This window comes from Anomalospiza imberbis, chromosome 3 (genome assembly GCF_031753505.1).
Source record: "Anomalospiza imberbis isolate Cuckoo-Finch-1a 21T00152 chromosome 3, ASM3175350v1, whole genome shotgun sequence".
Classification (NCBI taxonomy): domain Eukaryota; kingdom Metazoa; phylum Chordata; class Aves; order Passeriformes; family Viduidae; genus Anomalospiza; species Anomalospiza imberbis.
In genome coordinates this window covers 10,199,585-10,219,030 of record NC_089683.1, presented here as the reverse complement: position 1 = coordinate 10,219,030, position 19,446 = coordinate 10,199,585, and the positions used below count along the sequence as shown (strand labels likewise).

The 19,446-nt window shown below is 41.5% G+C and overlaps 2 protein-coding genes across 18 annotated transcripts in view; one reads left to right on the top strand and one right to left on the bottom strand.

Annotated features, from left to right (window-relative positions):
• PUM2 (pumilio RNA binding family member 2) overlaps window positions 1–19,446 on the bottom strand; it is a 74,483-nt gene that overhangs the window by 55,014 nt on the left and 23 nt on the right. For 3 of the 16 annotated variants that reach the window (XM_068183365.1, XM_068183377.1, XM_068183378.1), the window contains exon 1: window positions 12,500–12,588. The exons of 1 other annotated variant lie outside the window; for it this stretch is intronic. In XM_068183365.1, coding sequence (XP_068039466.1) covers window positions 12,500–12,580 — 81 coding nt within the window. In that variant the 5' untranslated portion in view covers window positions 12,581–12,588. Of the gene's footprint in view, window positions 1–74; window positions 94–2,754; window positions 2,774–7,488; window positions 7,508–11,616; window positions 11,636–12,125; window positions 12,145–12,499; window positions 12,589–12,757; window positions 12,993–13,225; window positions 13,246–19,446 lie in introns of those variants that run through there. 12 more of the 16 variants (XM_068183362.1, XM_068183366.1, XM_068183368.1 and 9 more) reach the window with 9 other exon arrangements.
• Window positions 13,380–19,446, top strand: part of LOC137470246 (b(0,+)-type amino acid transporter 1-like) — a 30,373-nt gene continuing 24,306 nt past the window's right edge. For both annotated transcript variants that reach the window (XM_068183381.1, XM_068183380.1), the window contains exon 1: window positions 13,380–19,354. The gene's annotated coding sequence lies outside the window, so the exon portion shown is untranslated. The remainder of the gene's footprint in view (window positions 19,355–19,446) is intronic.

Below are 19,446 nucleotides of genomic sequence, written 5' to 3'. Positions count from 1 at the left end.
ACAAGTTTTAACTTTAGGACAAAATTCCACAGCCACACAATAACCATGTTTAGAACAAGGCCTCACAAGCTCACCTAAAACATGGAGCACATAGGAATGAATGCAAAAAAACTCCAGCTGGCTCCACACACCACCAGCTCAGGTCTCTGGTTCCTACTCCAGTCCTCCAAGGCTGCTCCCAGTCCACACTCCCTCTGGAAGCAGCACTACTGTTCAGTTTATGTTGCTGTCAGTAACTCCTCACAGACCTGAACAGATTCTGTGCAGAGCCACTGCTGCACAAGCACACACCATAGTTTATCTATATGTAGGTCCAAGATAATGCACAGCTGACCACATGCCATTTGTTTGCTATAATATCAAACCAGGCTCACCCTATGCTAATTACTGAATAAGCACTAAAGTATGAAGGACTCTGCTTCAAAGAACTCTTAAGTGTAAGACCTATTACAAAGACTCATACAACAAGAAACCAAATTGGTAAAGTGAGATAAAGAAGTCATTCACAAAGAAGACATTTGACAAGGCCTGCCAGGTATTTGGAGATATCAAGGCAGGTGGAAATATAAAGGAGTATGTTGGACAGCAGCAGGACACGGGTGAAGATATTTAATAAAAACACAATTAACACAAAGTCCACATGCAGGAGGCAGCAGTTCACCACTTGACACCACATGAGACAATATGCAGTGGGGGGAAACTGGTCAAGTTCCCTCACCAGCCGAAACCATCACCTGCAGTTTGAAATGCTGCTGAAAAGGCCAGAAACGGCACAAATACACAGAAACAGCAAATGTGACTGGAAGGAGTGATTAAGAAAAGGTCTCTAAAGAACAGAAGTCACACAGAACAAACTTACTTGCACAGTCAGGTGACTGCAAAAACTCTCCGTTTCCCTGCCCTGATGACAGTTCACTTTAAGTTGCCTATTCCATGCTGGAAAATACTAAAAATACAACCCAAGTATCTACAAAATTCAATGGTGTAATTTTCTTCTATCTGGGGAGGTGCTTTAAAGCATATCACCAAAAATTTCTCAATACTTTTCTTTCAGTCCAATTACATGAAACCATGTTGTAATACATCACAAAACACTCCTTTTTCAACTACTTCAAATCAAAGAGAGGGGAAAGACAGACATATTTCCTCTTTCCAGCTATACTATCAAAACTGAGAATCACAAGCAGGCAGGCAATAAGGTGGCATCTCACTAACCAAGCTGCAAGACATTTAATTTTTCTAACAGAAGAAAAGGCCCAACCTTACAATTCAATCGAAAAACTTACAGTATTTGCCCCATCTCATACAGCATTACTATGACAGAAAAATCTCACCAGGAACTTACTGAACAAGATTTTCTAACAAGGAACAGATTTTCCAAAACAGGAATCAAATTCCCTCCTCCTCAGCTCTCCTCTAGTCACAACAGAAAATCCTGCCAGTCTAAGATTTCTTTTCCTAGTTTGTGAGACTTGAAAAGTTTTAGTTATTTGCAAGTTTGAGAAGCTGCTTAAATCATACATTCAACAACTATAATCTGGGTTTCTAGTTTGGTGGAGCTAAATGCTACTGGAACTCATTGATGATGATGGCAAACCCAAAATTAAACCAGAGCAAATCCAAGCACAGAAAGATAACACAAAAAAGTTGTCAGAGAACTTGTTGCTTGCAGAAACAGAAATAAATGATCTTCAGAACAGCTTCAGAGGGATGTTAACTTTACACAGAGAACAATCCCATCAATCAGCTAAGATAAAACTTGAGCTATTACAATGAAAAAGTAACAATTATTTATGTATTGTAGAGGTGATCAACACTTGAAAAAGTCTTAAAAATCTGTTGAAGGAAATTAGTTTGAAATCACTTTAAAATACTTATATTTCACAACTACACTTTTAAACTGAAATAAAAGTTGTAAACAAAGATAGGAAATTAAAAAAATGGGCTGCAAACATATTTAGATGTCTAGAGACAGTTTTAAGTAAAATCTATAAAAGGAAGAATTAATGATTGAGGAAATGCAATTCCCACTGTAAGGTCAGGAAATAGATTATGTTGTTCTCAGTTTGAATGAAGAGATTATGTTCATTGTTTCAAGGCATGGCTACATGACTGTGAGGTCTCATATGGGTAAATTATTTCCCAATTTCTATTACACAGACATATTAGTCTATCTTATTGAACAACAAACAAAATAATCTTATTAAAACCGATGCAGATTTTTTGCTAGGAATTGTCTATTCCATCCTGTTAAGTATTTGCACATTTTGCTAGTTTAATAGCATCTATACATTTTCTCATGGCTATGTTAGTTCTAAGAGACCCTCACGGAAGTCAGGATGGATACTTGCAAATACTGAAACACACAGCTTCTCTTCCAGACAACAAGAGTACCAAAAAGATCTTGAACTCAGTAAGACTCTTTGTTCTCTCCTCTTCCCCTCTAAGGAAGGGTTTTTCTTTGTTGCAGCAGCTACTCACAAAACTTTGAGATGTTTGTCAATTGCAAAACAAATGAGTTGCAGCAACTGCAACTCAACCGAAACTTTGGGTAAAGACACAATTTATATTCTTTTGTTTATAGCACCCACTACCCTTTGGATTTTTGGAAAAGGCTGCAACAGCCAAAGCTTTTCTCTGTCAGTCTTGCTCATCAACTCTGGCTTCTTCAAAAGCAAGAGGCAAAGACACACAGGTCATGTTAAAATTAACAACCTAAAATATTTAGATTAAACTAATGAAGTGTTTAACTACCTTTGCCACGAAGGAAGGAAGTAGATGGAGTTGAAGTAGGAAAAGACAGGACAAGTCGCCTGGGCAGTATCACACGGCTGTAGCTGTTTGCTTCAGCATGTGGGAAGAACATCTGCAAGTAGCCCGACATCCTAGAAAATATATCCTGACTTTACAAAAAACTTCTCTGTAACTGCAAATATTACATACTGATTGATGATCACGAAGCTTATCTGCAGCCTCATGGGGATGTGAACAAAAGGATGATGCCACAGCACACTGCAGTCTTCCTCAAATGCTCTGCTACCAGAGACTGAAAAGCTTTTTTGATGTTGAGAGAAAGAAAAAAATGTCAAAACCTCAAGTGAAATAAGTTTTCATACTTAGTTCATTATCCTTTATAACGCTTTTCAGTATTAAATATTTTAAAGAAAGATTAATGGGAGACAGGGATGATTATCTCTAGGTTAAGAAGTTTATACTTAACCTTAGTCAGTGACTGGATGGTTACTACTGTTTTAATATGGAAGGTGACAATGGTGGTGTCCTGACTCAAATTAATAGTGCTGGCTTTGACATCTTGTACTGAGGAGCTGTGCACGCACTACTATTCAGCTGAATGTCCAAAGATTTTTGGCTATCACCTCTCATGCAAAGCATGCTCCTCTAGCCTCTGCCCTCCTCTATGCTGCAAATTCTTGTTTAGAGACTCCTCCTCTGCCTGCAAAGTAGTTCAAGTCTCTGAAGTGCTGGCCATTAGTAACTGCTGTCCACCACTTCAATTTTTATTGCTGCAGCTGAAGCAGATATAGAAGAACACAAGAGACTGAGAATATTAACAACTCACGTGTTTCTGCGCCTCTTATGCTGAAATGCTCTGTAAGACGATGTTAGTTCTGAGCCAGTGGCTGGTTAATTTGGACACCAATGTGTCAAGTGTACACTTAGCAATAGGAATTTTCCATTTCAACCAAGTGTTGTATCCACTTGTGGTGTGTTTGAATTTCCTGCTCTTCTCTTAAATGTTTGTGCCATCTGGAATTCTTCCATTAGTCTTGGTAATTTCCAAATTAGGGTAAAGTAAGCCTCAATACTACCATGGATCTCCAGGATAACCCACTTGATCTTTCTCTGGGCTATCAAAGGCCTTCAATGTTACTATGAATTAACTTAGAATATTTCAGCTGGAAGGAATAATTTAATCCAACTTGAGGGCTGACCAAAAGTTAAAGCATCTTATTAACGGCATGAACTGCCTTCCAACTATTGACACTTCAGTGATAATTCCCACAGTTCACCCCTCAAAAAACCCTTATCAGGAACACTGACAAGCAATTTCTCAGACTTTAACCACAGTAAAAATGAAATATCCTAGTAGACAAGTATACAAGCTTTACTAAAGACATTGTCTGCCTTATGTTCAGTTCTTTTGAAGATATTTCAAATGGCTTTCAGAAAACCAAAATAATGTTTCACTAGTCTTCCCAGGAGTTCATGTCTTGCAGTTAATGAAGTATATTTATCAACTTATTCTCCTACTGAGATTCTTTAGCACTTTAACTAATTTGAAAATTCTTCACAATCCATTAGTGACTCCAGCCAAGTTGATCTATTTGTCTTATCGCTGGCAACATGAACTCTTTCAACAAACTTCTATGTATCACCCAGTGTCAGTCAAAAAGTATCAGGTATCTTCTGGTATGAAACTGGATATAAGGTCTTTCCATATTCTCTATTAACTTGAAATCACCAGTTAAGGCCTCAGGCTCATGGGACTTACTTGACAGAAGACTATCCCTGGGGAATCCTCTGAATCCTTCCCCCTCAGGGAAACCCCCACAGCACTGCCTTGGAGAGACTTAGGATAGAGTTTTCCCCACCTGGGTGGACAGAAAGGACTCCCTCATGGACTCTGGCTTAACACTGATCCATCCCAATTCCTTTCCCCATGTGTCCCAACTTCCCCTGGTTTCTCCTTTCCCTGTTTCCTCACTGGTTGTGGACCTCTGGTGGCCAGCCCAGTCTTCCCTGTAAGCCAATGCCCTTTGCCCTGCCCTTTGTACCACCCCTGTGCCCTCCCCTACTTAACCTTGCACACAGCACCTGGTCTTGTCTTTGTCCCTGCTCTCTTTGGCGTGGTGGATGCAATAAACCTTCGCTGGAACACATCATACAAAGATCCTTCCTGTCTTTCCTCTGCCGAGCTATCTGTGGCATGTGTGTGTGCATGGACTTGAAATGGCTGTTCTCGTGGCCTTACTCTGAGCGGCTGCTGAAGGAGACGCTTCGAGAAAGTATGTAGCATTTCTACCACCCTGCCAAGCTGCAACATATCCCTGGAAAACTGGATTGAGCACAATGCTGGGGAGAAGTTCTTGGGGTTTTGGTGGAGAGCTGGGGTTCTTCAGCCTAGGGAAGAGAAGGCTCTGAGGACACCTTAGTGCACCTTCCAGTACCCAGAGGGGTTCCAGGAAAGCTGGACCAAGGCATGGAGAGTAAATGGCTTTAAACTGGCAGAGGGCAGGTTTATACCAGGTATTTGAAAGAAATTCTTTACCATGAGGATGGTGAGGCACTGCTGGCATCAGTTGCCCACAGAAGCTGTGGCTGTCCTATCCTTGGAAGTGTGCAAGGCCAGGCTGGATGGGGCTTTGAGTAACCTAATCTAGGGGAATGTGTCCCTGCCCATGGTGACATAGGGGGGTTGGAACTGGATAATCTTTAAGGTCCCTGCCAACCCAAACCATTCAGTGATTCTTTGAACATCAGACATTACAAGATGTTTATCTACTACATTTGCTTCTATTAGTTTTCTTTCCATTTTTTCTTTGAATGCACAATAAAATTCTATTTTTAATATATTAACCTACACAGTCTATGTAGTAGACACAGAACATAATCCCAGTTAAACTCCTTCCATTGTTTGCATAAATACAGACTTAAGAAAACCCATTTCTTTGGTACATCTAACTCTATAGTTTTCAAAAACAAATCCCCCAAAAACAACAAACAAACAAACTCCCCCAAAAAAACCAAAAACACCTCCAACAAAACAGTAACCTCCATCTTAACTAAATCCCTAAGAACACTGGTACACAGAACTCAAATCAAAGAATTGAAATGGAGAAGTCCCCTGGTCTGCCCTTGATTTCTGCTGGTTTATATTGCTACTGAAGAATGAGAGCAAATGAGGCAAAAAACGGCACAAAAGTAAGATGATGATTACAGTAAGCTGAAAACTACTATTCCCACATGGATAATGCACAGCAAAGAGTAGCTTCCCTTTCACCTAATCTTCATAATGCACAGAACCACTGAAGCACTTCAAAAAATTAAGAGTAGTTCCTCCGCATCCCCCATTCAAGTTACCAGAAAACACATGTAAGGTCCGTGACATTCACCTGCAAGAGGAATCCAGAAGTATTTGGATGGACCTGACTGAACTAAACAAAGCTGCTGATAAAGGCATGGCTCTGATCACTAGGGATGGAAAGCAGGTGGCAGAAGGGAGATGTAACTGTTATTCAGCACTTACTTATCTGTGAATAATGTTACCTATACAACATGTCAGCATGGAGAAATGCTAGTGAAAATCAGCACCATTAACTGTGCAACTTCCACTAGCAAGGAAAAACTCATAATTTTCATTCTCAGGCAGTGTATCCAAATGGACAAATAAAGTATTGTTGAATTTTAAATTTACAAAACTGCTTTATACCTTCTGCAGAAGTAATAAAGAATGTGATACAGCATGAAGCATGACATCAGGTAAAAGGTTTTCTATTTTGCTATGTAGGTCAATATAAGAGGAAGAAAACAGTAAAAGGGAAAGCCAGAAACAAAATGCCAAAAGAAATTAAAGAATGAGAAACAACAGATGAATAAGAAGATGAAGATACAACAGGCATTCCTGCTTGTAAGGTCAGCAAATTTTGTTTATTTACATTTGCTCCTATACTTACTACAATTTTGAGTACAGTCCCTATGTCCTTGGGCTTGGGAAGGTGCAAAAAGTTCCCTGTAGACCTAAACTGTGGCATGCTACCAGAATCCTGGGGGAGAAGTAGTTCCTACCTTCAAATCCAAACAAAAGTTTTTAAAAGAAACTTGGGAAGCTGTAGCAAACATTTGAGGGCAAAAAGCTTAAAACTGGATTTTGTTTTTCTTCTAGGTTACCATTTGCAGAAGGAGAGTTACATTTTAATCTACACTCAATTCTACTTCTATTTCACCTGAATAAAACATTCTTATCTCTAAGTGTAACAACTAAGACTCAGTACTAAATGCATATTACGTCACATAAAGCCTACTAGGAGAGAGTGCCTTTTCAAACTGAACCAATTGCTTTGCATAAATTCAAAACTAATTATTTTGTAATATTCTGATAAAAAATAGGCACTCAGAAAAATATTATATGCTTATGCAAGTTTAAAAAATGGTTCAAAATTAATATTTCAAAATTATTTTATGCAGTTTCATGTATAACTGCTTTAACAAAATGAATGGCAAATTTTAGGTTTTATTATTACAGCACTGAAAAATCAGTTTAATTCACACATACTGTTCTTAAAGATGTGGATTTGACACAAAACACAGCAACTGTTTCAATGAAAAACAAATCTGTGACCTACTGTATGACCTACATGAACGCCATCTCCTGTGGGCCAGCAGTGTTTGCCAGACACACAGCTGCCCTCCAGCCCGCTGCTGGAAGAAATTCCAACTGTGGCACAGAGAACATCCACTGAGGGGTACCTGGATACTGGAAGCACCTGACACCACAGTTACAGGGATAGTGTGAGGAGTGTTTCCACCTGAACCGGGCCCTGATGTTACTGCAGCTATTGCTACAGGTGGGGCAACCCCTACTCCAACCCCACTGGCTTCCACACCAGCATTCAAATGCATCATTCCTCTGATCTCCAGCCAGGACAACTCATCCATGCCTAGGAGGACACAAGAAATGCTCACTCCACAAAGAAAGCTAAAAAGAAAAACTTTTGATAACAAAAAAGGCTCTCCTACATATCTTTAAATATATACCTCTTGTAATTAGGACTGGGAAAAAAAAAAAGAAGTCCAAACAATACAAGAACAATATTTATTGGGGAATATGTTTACTGATTTAAACTTTAAATCTTAAATGCCACTGTCAAACTAGGACTCTACAAGAAAAAAAAGCACCACAGCAGTTTTCACAAAACAATACATTAAAACTGTAGAGCTCCATACATTATAAATGCTTGCCCACGTATTTCCTTGCTAAAAAAATCAAAATACAATTTTCAATCACAAAGGCAGCAGTTTCTTTTACATTATTACTCAGCATGATGTGTAAAATCACTAATTCAGTTATACTGCTATGTCTGATACTATAATTAGTAGACTATGTATCACAGTAGCACAGAAAACTAACTTTTCTATGGGAACTACAGATCACTCTTACACACCAGCCTCAATTGTTCTTTCAAATGTGTTAAGCCACACAACATTCTAACACAGTAATTGACATTAAAAGTCTCGAACCCACAAAACAGTACATGTGGGGGTCTTCAAAAACGAAGATTTCAGACTCAGATTAAAATTAAATTCATCAGCTCACTTTGAAACATTTAAGACTTGGCTTAAAGCAATTATAAATGGCAACAGCAAAACACTCTGGTATCGACAAAGTCCTCTCAGGAAAAAACACATGTCCCTGCCTGAACACTCACACTTAATGACCTCCACACATTCCTAATCTACCATAACTGATGCATTATCAGCCTTTAAGTATCTGAATGGATATAAATAAAACACAAAATACCACCTACAATCTAAAATAAGTACTTCTTAAGGGAAAAAAAAAACATCATGTCCAAGAAATGTCTTATTTTTCATGCTAAAGGAAAGTGGCAAGTCCAATTAAAATCTAACATATGTGGATAGATATTTAATCAGACTACAACACTTAGATCTCAAATACAGACAAAATAAACCAGTCCTTTAATCCCTCTACACAGTTCTACCTTATTCACTGAGTCTTAGAGACTACCAAATGTCACATCTTTAAGGAAAAATATAATATATAGACAATTATATGGTAGAAGCATTTTTTAAAAATCTTGAACAGTCTTGGTTTTGTGAATAATGCAAGATCTAAAGCTACTTTGCCTTATCAGTACTGTTACAGTAGATATTTGCTTATTGTCAAAATACTGTAGTAACATGAGTTCTGCAACTTCTTCAGACTATGTCATTACTGTACCATGCCAGAACTAAAATTTAAGCAATATATATCACAGAGGAGACAAAGAGAAGATACTTGAAATATATGAGTCAAGCTAGACTCTTTATTTTTAGATCTACTACACAAAGTCATTTCCAGTAAGTCTAGCTTTGTATTTAATCAATACACACGTGAAGAGTTACAGAACTTAATGCAGCTTTTAAAAACTCACTTCCTTTGTGAAGAGATTTATGATCTAATTCTACACGAAACTTTGTATCAACCATGCAAAATGACTATATAACTAGTTCAATCCATCACCCAAAATTCTTCCTAAGAAAAATGGATGAAATCTAAGAGCAAAGTTATCAACACATAGATCTGACATGACTCCACTTACTTCCACTAGGATTTACATACTGAAAGCATTATATGGAAAGACAGACAACCAGACCTATTACCTGTAACTGAGACTTTTGCCAACACCTCAATAAAGCAAGAGGTAATCTATCCTGGAGTTGTATGAAAAATTAAATTTAAAATAATCACAACTACAAAACGCAGACCAGATTACTTAGTCCAAGGTACACAAATATGTGGTGTCAAAAAATAAGCCTGCCTAGAAAGGTTGCAGATGTGTTTTTATTACAGCCTGCAGAAGATAGCAGATCATATCACCACTCAAGTTTAGTGCAAATAAATGCATATACAGAGAACTGGCAAAAAAGTCAAATGTGGCTTATTACTGAGATGGTTTTGCTATGGAGTTAGACATTTCCTTCTTAACTCCTAAGATGGTTGTCATAACCTCCTCAGATCCATTTCCTCTACACACCTACAACTACTCTTAAAAAGTAGAAAAAGTAACTGTTAAGCAATAATGAAATATAATCTTTAGAGATAAGTGGTCTTTATTTGTAAGCTAAACATTTCACATATCAGCTCTTGCCTACTATTCTAAAAGTCACAGCAGGTACTCTGAGTGAGATCCAAACTAAATCTCGCTGTAAAGTTTCAGCATGCAAGCCATTGTATAAATTTTATATAACTTGTTTGAAATGACACTGAAGCATCTAGAACCGAATCCTTTACATGTTTTGATGTAATTTAAAATGCTTTTCCACTATATGACTGTGAAGTGCCTCCAACTTCACTACTAGCAACACTACACAATTGGTATTATTTGTTACAGGAACTTTTAAAGGAAAGATTTCTCTCCTCATTGCCAAGACAAAGGCCTGGGCACTGGCTTATGTGGAATAAGCAAGGCAACAGTTATGTTATGGGTAGGGAAATTGCAATTAAATGAGGCAAACATTTTCACCTAAATTACTTGAAGAGAAAGAAGATTGATAACTCTTACATAACTACACTTTTGATACACACAATGAGAAGCATTTATACATCATGTCTACTGTCTTATGTTGTTTCCTCTGTAGAGTTTCTATCAAACTTGGCAAAAAGAAAATACAATGTATTAATGCTCATTTTACAGGAGATTCTCAACACAGAATTTAACATTCCAGAGAATTTAGGTTTCTTTTTAGTGCAATAGACAGTTAATTTTCATATAATTCCACATTCAAAAAGAAAGCAGGAAGACATACAAGTAGGAATTCAAACCCTCTACTGGCTTACTTGCCACTGTGTATAAAAACGTAGTCTAACGACTCTGGGATTTTGGAAACCACTGTAAAAAGAAAAATATTAAATTATCAAGGAGAATGCTTCTACACATGCTGATTATTTAGTACACACTCAAGTATCACTATATGAAGGAATGGAGCAATATCTAAAAGTGAACTAAAAAGTGCTGTTTAAAAATCAAATCTAGTTCACAGTTTCAGCAAGCTGACGTTCTGTTAACACACCTGCCCTAAACATCTGCAACATCTGGCCCACTGAGAACATTGCAGAGAAACACCCAAGGAAACAACAACTATATGAAGCCTTCAATGTACTCCACAATCCACTGTAAGATTTAATATAAAATGTCATAACAAGAGGCATCTTCTCATAAAAAGACAGGCAAGCCCAGTTCTTTCAGCCAACTGCTTGCACTATTAGCTCAATCACGATACCATATACAATTACAATTGCCTCAGCGCTGTGCCAACATCCCTAACGCAGAAGAAGATTTATTACTACAGAGTGGTACTACAGGAAAAAAAAACAAACCATTGTTATTAATGCAGAAAAAAGAGTATTCAAATAACACTGACTTTCCTTTGTACAACATAATATACTGCAGAATGTGCATTATCAAGCAGTTTCTCACATGCATTTGCTTACTAACCGTTCTGCTGGGCCAAATTCCAAATTTTCAGCTCTGAACACTTCAGAAAACTGTCAGGTGATTTGGTGTCATTTCCACCCATATAACCCAAACGACACCACCACTAAATTAGCATTTCCCTTTGAATGCGAGTTTCCTTCTCCCACTGCTCCACCGCTAGCATATTTATACTCGCTAGCATATTTATATTCGAGTTGACACAGAGTTGTTGAGCAAAGCAGGCAACATTTCCCTCACCTTCTCAACAAAATTGCGACTGTTGTTAACATCTGGTTTTAAACCTAGACGTGACTAAATATAACACAAAACTATGCTTTATGTGTAAAAATGGTAACATAACACAGTAATTATATTTCGAATGCATTCATATTCCACATACCTGAAGAGCTACACCATCAGCTCACTGAAACTACGAAGGCCTGATCTCTCAGTGGAGATGCAACAAAGAGAAAGTAAAACAAACCTCAAAGTATTTTGCTAACATGTAGCATATATAGGGAGTACTAGGCGAATTAAGAGTTTTACTGATTCACATTGCTCATATACATCTAATTGCTCAGAAAAAAAGCATCCCGAAATCAGGTGATAAGAGGCTCTTTATCACACCTCAAACACACTGCACATTAAGCCGTCTTGCTACAAACTGTAAACCAGAAGAATATAAACCGTCCCAAAAATATTTTCTCTCAAAGAAATAACGATCTTTAGGAATACACGAAAGAAAACAATGCCAAAACAAAACCCGAAAATCTTTGCACAATAACTGCCACGGAGATTAACCCTAAACTGTTCGCTGTACGCACGATCCACTCAGGACAGGAGGCATTTTCCTCAACTTTTTGTTTTTGTGGTCTGCACAGGAAGATCTGAAGCAGAATCAAACCCTACCGCTTCATTGTGTGCCACCGACTACCAAAGGCATTTGGCCTTTTCGCTGCACTCTCAGGAAGCGGTTATTATCTTTACGAGCACTAAAAAAATATCACAAGTTTTTCGTACGTTCGAACAAAGCCCGTGTGATCCCAGCCACGCAATGGCCCGTGGGGTCCGAGCGCCGCCCCTGTCTCCGCTCCCCCCGAGCCGGAGTCCATTGTAGCCCCGGTGCTGCGTCCGCCCCGGGCCCCCGACGCTCCCCCGGGCACCAACCCGGCCTCGCACACCCCGCCGGGCCGGGGTCGGCTCCCCCCGAGTGCACAAGGCCGCCCCTCCCTCCCTCGCTCCCCCGGCGCCGCCGCCCCTCACGGCGCTCGCTCTGTCCCCACCTCGGCGCCGCTCCCGGGCGGACACAAAGGCGGCGAGGCCGCCGCGCAGGCCCCGCGCCGCCCGGTGACCTGCCACAACATGGCCCCCTCCCTCCTCCTCCTCCTCCTCCTCCTCCTCCTCCTCCTCCTCCTCCCCCTCCTCCTCCCCTCCCTCGGCGCGTAGCCGAACCCGCAGACAAAAGGGGGCTGGAGGAAGGGGGGCCCGCCCGCCCGCCTGCGGCCTTCCCAGCGCGGCGCCGGGCCCCCGGGGCTACTCACGGGCTGGCTGGCGGCGATGGAGCCGGAGCGGCCGCTGGGACACGCCTGCCCACCCACCGGCCCCTTCCTCCTCCTCCTCCTCCTCCTCCTCCTCCTCCTCCTGCCGCTCCCGCTGGGCGCCGCTCCTTCCTGCCTCCCCTCCCGCCCGCCCGGGGCTCACAACAACATTGCGCGGAGGGACAGGGACAGCGAGAGCGCGGCTGAACCTCCCCGGCCGCTCCCCCCGGCCGCCGCCGCCGCCGCTCGGCCCCGCCGCCCCTGCCCGCCCCGGCCCCGCCGCGCCTGCGCGCCCCGGCCCGGCCCGCGGGGAGGCGGAGGGAGGAGGCGGCGGCCCCCGGCCCCTTCCGCCGCGCATGCGCCGCCCGCCAGCGCGGGCACCGCGGCAGGGGCTTGGCCCCGTCGCTGTCCTTCCCGCCGCCAGGCAGCGTTAGTGCTCGGCTGCGTGAGCTTGTGCTCACTTCCCTTTACTGGGTCCAGGTCTGGGCTCCTCAGTGCAAGAAAGACAAGGAACTTCTGGGGACGGATGTGGGGTCGGGAGCATCTCCCGTATGAGAAGACGCTGTGGGAGCTGGGCCTGTTTAGTCAAGAGAAAACCGAGAGGGGATCTCATTAATGCATATAAGTATGTCAAAGGCGGGTGCCAAGAGGATCACATAATCATAGAATTTGCTGAGTTTGAAGGCACCCATCAGGATCAAGAAGCTGACCTCCTGGCCCTGCACGGGACATCCCAAGAGTCACACCATGTGCCTTAAAATGTTGTCCAAGTGCTTCTTGAACTCTCTTAGGCTTGGTGCTGTGATTACTGTCCTGGGGAGCCTGTTACAGTGTCCAGCCAACCTTTGGGTGAAAAACCTTTTCCTGATATGTAACCTAAACATCCCCTGACTCAGCTTCAAGCCACTCCCTGGGTTCCTGTCACTGGTCTCCAGAGAGGAGAGATTGCTGCTTGCCCCTCCACTTCCCCTCATGAGGATGTTGAAGACTGAAATGAGGACTCACTTTCCTCCAGCCTGAAGTGCCTGGCTGGTGCCAGACTTTTAAGGGGTGCCCAGTGACAGGAGCAGTGGCAATGAACTAAAATACAAGAAGTCCCACCTCAACATGAGGAAGAACTTTACACTGAGGTGGCAGAACACTGGAAAAGGCTCCCCAGGGAGGCTGTGGAGTCTTCATCTCCAGAGACATTCAAAACCCACCTGGACACATTCCTGTGATTTTAGACTTTTCAGGAAGTGTGGCGGTGGGAGGTGGTGCCCACCTTGGGGCCTGGGACACAAAGGGAAGGCGAGGCCTGTTCGAGGGGTCCCCAGTGGCCCCTGGTAACACCCTGCACCATCCATGGGATGTGCGTTTGCATGTGTGTGTTACACCAAACAAAAATGCATCTCAGCAGTTACTAGTTTATTAGTTTAAATTGCTGTACTAATAGTTTTTGTGTGGTGATCTTGGGCAAAGAGCCAATTATGCCCTTCCTATGAGAGAGTTAAAGATGGGATCACTGGTACAGTAGGGAGGTGCTGGTTAGGTTGGTAAATACAGTTCTGGTGCTGGTAGGCATTGCCAGCACTGAGTGTTGATAACCTCAATCAATATGAGCATAAATTCTGCATATTCAGCAGCCCCTAGAAATTAGGGGGATCTCTGCATGTCAGTGACATTTTAAAACACAAGAAAATCCCCTATTTTGCCTTTTTAGCCATTCTTTAAGAGCCTGGTTAGAGAGTGCTCCATTGCAGGAAACAGAGACAGGTACCATCCACAGATCAAACCTTCAGACAAGCCTCGGTCCTGTGGGCACTGCACAGTCGCTGCTGCTGACCCCTGATGTGCCGGCAGGGAGGAGTCAGGCCCTGCCTGTGGCAGTGACTCCAGGCGAGCTGGGCTGCAGGAATAGCACCTGTGCTGGTGCTACTGCTGGCACAGCAGTTGTGTGGATGAGATGTCTGTGACTACCAACTGTGTTCTTAAAAATAGAGATGTCTCAAAGGAGAAAATCCTCACTTTTCAGTATTTATAGACATGGTTAAGAACATAAAAGTTCCCAGCTCCTGATAAAGATAGAAACATTTCTGCAAGAAATGAAAATGACTTCTTGAGACTAATACTAGTCAGCTAAATACTCAGATGTCTGCAGCCTGCTGCCACTCACGTGGCTAATCTCTGTGTCCCCAGTGTCCCATCCCACTGCCGCCTGGGGCTGTCTCCAGGGAGGCTGCGGGGCTGAAAAGCCAATTCCTGTGCTTACTGAGGAGCGAAGGCCTCTAAGTCACAGCCTCCAAGCCAGCCCTTCCTTTCATGCAGACCAGCTGGGACTGAAGGAAACCCTGTTATGCTCTTGGCATCCTGAACACTTACAGCAGCTGGTCTACATTACACCAGCTCTCCAGCTCTTACCCTTCTGGGGACCCTGTTTGTCCTCAATAATTATAATCAGTGTTTATATAAAGCATCAAATCTTCACAAAGAACTCAACATGCATTTGATAAGCATAAGCTTGAATGATTTCGACATCAATGTGCTTTTCAGTGTGCTTTTTCTCAGAAAAGCCCAACCTGAACATGAAACAGAAAAATGTTTAAGTGCAATCAGTTTGGGATTTGATCTGATAAATACAATTATTTCATTATTTTCTAAAGTTTTTTTTTTTTTAAGAATAAAACAATTCCACCACCACACATCTCACAATTTAATAATGGCACTAAAGCTTTTGACTCATGCTAAAATAGTCCAAGAAATTACTTTCTCTCTTACCTTTGTTCTGAGTGGAAACTTTAAACATACTTAATGCTTTAGGTAGTTTTACTTGATATCAGTACATTACAAAATGTTTTTCCTAGGTATTCCTCTTGTTAATGATGTGTTAAAACTGTCTGTGCTTTGCTTACACTCCAGATATTTCAGATAAACTCCTCTAACACAGTAATGCTTTGTTTTTCTGTGAATAAGTATCCTCAATGAAAAATACTAAACAGATACACAGTCTACAGTTTAAGTCAGTAGCCAAGGATATGGAAAGCCTGGATGCCTTTGCCTTTCTCCACAGTCTTCCTCTGACATCTTGGGTAAGGCACTTAACTGAGGAGCACTCAGAAAAACTGAAAGCTGCAGCCCTAACCACCCCTGCTCAGCCAGTGCCTAATCATGAAGAAGTCTACATTCGCTAAAGCCACAAACTTCAGGACCTAAAACTCTGGGCATAAACAGAATTTATCCTGCTGTGCCATGACATTCATGTCCCCCAGCAGTTTTGACAAACAGTGCTGTTGGATCTATCAGGGTAGCAAATATTTAACTTGTAATAATTAAAACAAAGTTGTTCTGCCATGAAAATGAAACAACTAGATGTGGTAGACACTCTCAAACCATCTCCACAAAAAAAAGAAGGTCTCTGCTAAATCTTGCACTCTTCTAAAACAAGGTGTGTGACATCCTTTACTCCCAGTACAGGGGAGCACCCAAATTTGATTCCTTTGCTCAAAGATTTACAGGCATGACTTCCTTGGAAGGAGTCCCCAGATCAGCAGCCTACTTTGGCTGCCCTCTGCTGCAGCTGGTCTGTTCTGCAGGGAAGAAGTAAATATCTTTGTCTCAGTTCTTCTGCTTAATGGCCTTGCTGGCCTTGCACTCAGAGAAGCATAGAGTTGTTTGAGTTGGAAAGGATTTAATGACCCTCTAGTTCAAACCTCAAGTCTAACTATCCCGTCTAATCCCCAGTCTGGCTGTCATCCTACATCTTAAGAGGAGCAGTCAGGGATGTGTGAACCTCCGAGTTCTCTGAAACAACAGTTGCAGTTAACTACCTACACCTTCAGGGACAGCCCTGCAGCTCGGAAGCCACTGGAGCTGTCTGTCCAAGTTCCAGAGCAGGGCCTTGGAATGGTGCTTTATATTCTTAGCATGTCTCTTGTGAGCTACATCTTGGTAAAATATGATGATCTGGATGTATGTTTCATGCATTTGCAGGAGCAGATCCCATCCTGAAGTTAACTTTCTCACATCACCACTGCATACCAAATCTAGGCATCCAATGCATTGGGTTCTGCATTCTATTTTGTCAAGAGACTTAAAATTAATTAATAAAATCAATGAGTCTGAAATGCTTCAGTAACTAGACATGCTGCTAGATGTATTGCTGTAGGAATTCGTTTGTATGTAATGTTTTACCATAACACATAGGAGGGTTTACTGCAGTAAGAACTCTGTCCCAGTCAGCCAAGCTTCCCTCTTGGGCTGATCTGTTCCCAGAGCCTCAGAGAAACAGGCTTAGGAGCTGCAGACTCTTTTTACATTGGGACTTTCCCATTCATGCATAGTTTTGCCTCACCATTGCTTCACAAGCACAGCCTTTCCCTGCCACAGCCATTCATGTGCTAAGTCAGGGCTGATCTTCTGTTCTATTGCTTTTGACCACTAACCTGTTCAGTCTCTGCAGCTTCTCCTTGTACTGTTACTGTTGTCTGAATTCCCTCAATCTTCGCAGCCTGTCTCAACCCTCTCTTCTGATATGGAAACATCTGACCCACATTATGCAACTGCATCCATTGTCTAGTTTTAATGTTTAAAACTACATGTTTTAAGCTTTTAATCCCATGTGTGGGAAGAACTCTTCTGAGTTACTTATCCTTCAATTTTCCCATTTAACACAAAAACTGGTACAAAAAGGCCTTCCCCTGCTATTATTCCCATAAACCCACTTGACAACAGCCAGCCTCTAAGTATGCTGAAAAGGCCAATCTGCTCTATTCCTCAAAATTGTGGTATTATTTCCATTTGTTTCCCCTGACCTGTATGTTCATGTGTAAATTTCTTCAAGGAAGGACACATAATCTGGATTTTTTATGGACTAGATAGCAACTGGCATAGCATACTGAGCTAGTGCACGTTAGTTTAGCACCTACAGAAAATTCACAATTGTATTATAGTAAATTTTTATTGTAGTAAATTTTTATTATAGTAAATTTCATCACTAATGCCATTTTTGAATGACTCATTACTATACTACTGTTCCAAGATGCTGGCTTGCCACTCAGTTGCACACATGGTGCAACTGCTCCTGTAGACATTATTAGCAAGATAATAATTCTACAAGAACAAGATGCTTAAAAGAAATGCATGAGAGGAGATGTCAGTGAGTGGTGGGCACAGCCCACAGCACAGATCATCATGAACTTGTCCCAAGAAAGAAACGTCTCTCCTGGAAATGCTTTGCTAAGTAAATCTATGCTATAATGGTGGAAGAGATTTGTTTCTCTTGCAGGATGGCTTTGGTTCCCAAGTCATTCATCCCCTCATAATTGGCTAAGTTCTGAACAAACTTCATAAACATACCTCAGAGTCTCAGCCACCAGAGACTGCCACTGTAACACAACAAGAGTCACTAATAACATCACCTCACGTACATAAATGAATGTGAATAGCTGTGGAGAGCAAAGCCAGAAATAATGCCAGCTGGCTTTTATATTCACATTCACTTCATTCACAACAGAGTGGCATCAATGCTTATCTTTAAAAAAAGAGCCTGTGTGTCTCAATAGAAGTGTATTTTTGTTTCCAGTGGAGAATTAAGTTCCAGGAACTCTTCATGATAGAGGCAGGCTGTGGCTCTTAGAACTGAGGATTGAATATGATAGTCAGTACAAAGAAGGAAACCTCAGAGTTGGGCGTCAAATTAATTGTCACTCATTTAATATATTAAGCAGTAATGAGTAAACATTCTAATTTCTAAAAGGGGGAGAAAAGTTCAAAGAAATATCTGAGGCAGTGGAAGCAAGCACAAGAACTCTGAATAATAGGGAGCGGGTTTTTTTTTGCACACTTAGTATGACATAATTCAGCCATATCAGAACAAGGAAGAGTGGGAAGCATGCTTTTTTTTTTTTTTTTCCTCCTAGGGAAATACATTATAAGAACCCTAAGAGCATATTGAGAAGTTTTGATTTTTTTGCATAAAGTTTCACCAACTTAACTTGCAAGAACTAGAACTTCTCTGTATCTTCAAAAATGAGAAACTGTAGTGCAAAGGATAAACTAGAAGAAAGATCTGCAACAGTACTTTGACTTACATAATTTCATGTCTTAGGTTCATTAACACCCTTCTACCACTTGCCATATCAAATACTCATCCTCCCAATTGCCAAAGGTTCTTCTGATAGGGCTCTGAACTAGCAGACTTGACACCAAGTGGACTTTGCTTAGGGTAACGTTTGGACATCTGCAGTCATCTCTGCTGTTCTGGTGTAATCACTAGGCTATAATTTTTTCTTCTATCTTAACTGCACCTGAAGCTCACAAGAATTTCCTGTTCTTATACAGTGTCAAGGGGGGCCAACCACAAGCAACAAGATGACTGGACATGTCATTTAAATACCAAAATGGAGCACAGATGATTAGCTCAGAGCTAGTTCAGACCTCTGTTCTGACTCATCATTATAGCATGAAGACATACCCACTGGCCCCTATTTCCACACAGAGAACCCAAACCTCCTTCTGTGCCAAACATGCCTTCAGAGCAGCAAGGCACAGCACAGTGAGTATAGAATGCCAGACACAGACTGAGGAAGGGAAATTCCATCTTGCTTCCTGAGCATAAACAAGGTGGTTGAGCACTGTAATACTGAAAATCAGGTGCCAATGTTATGCACATATTACAAAAATAATAACAGTGTTTTCATACCTCTGTGGGCTTA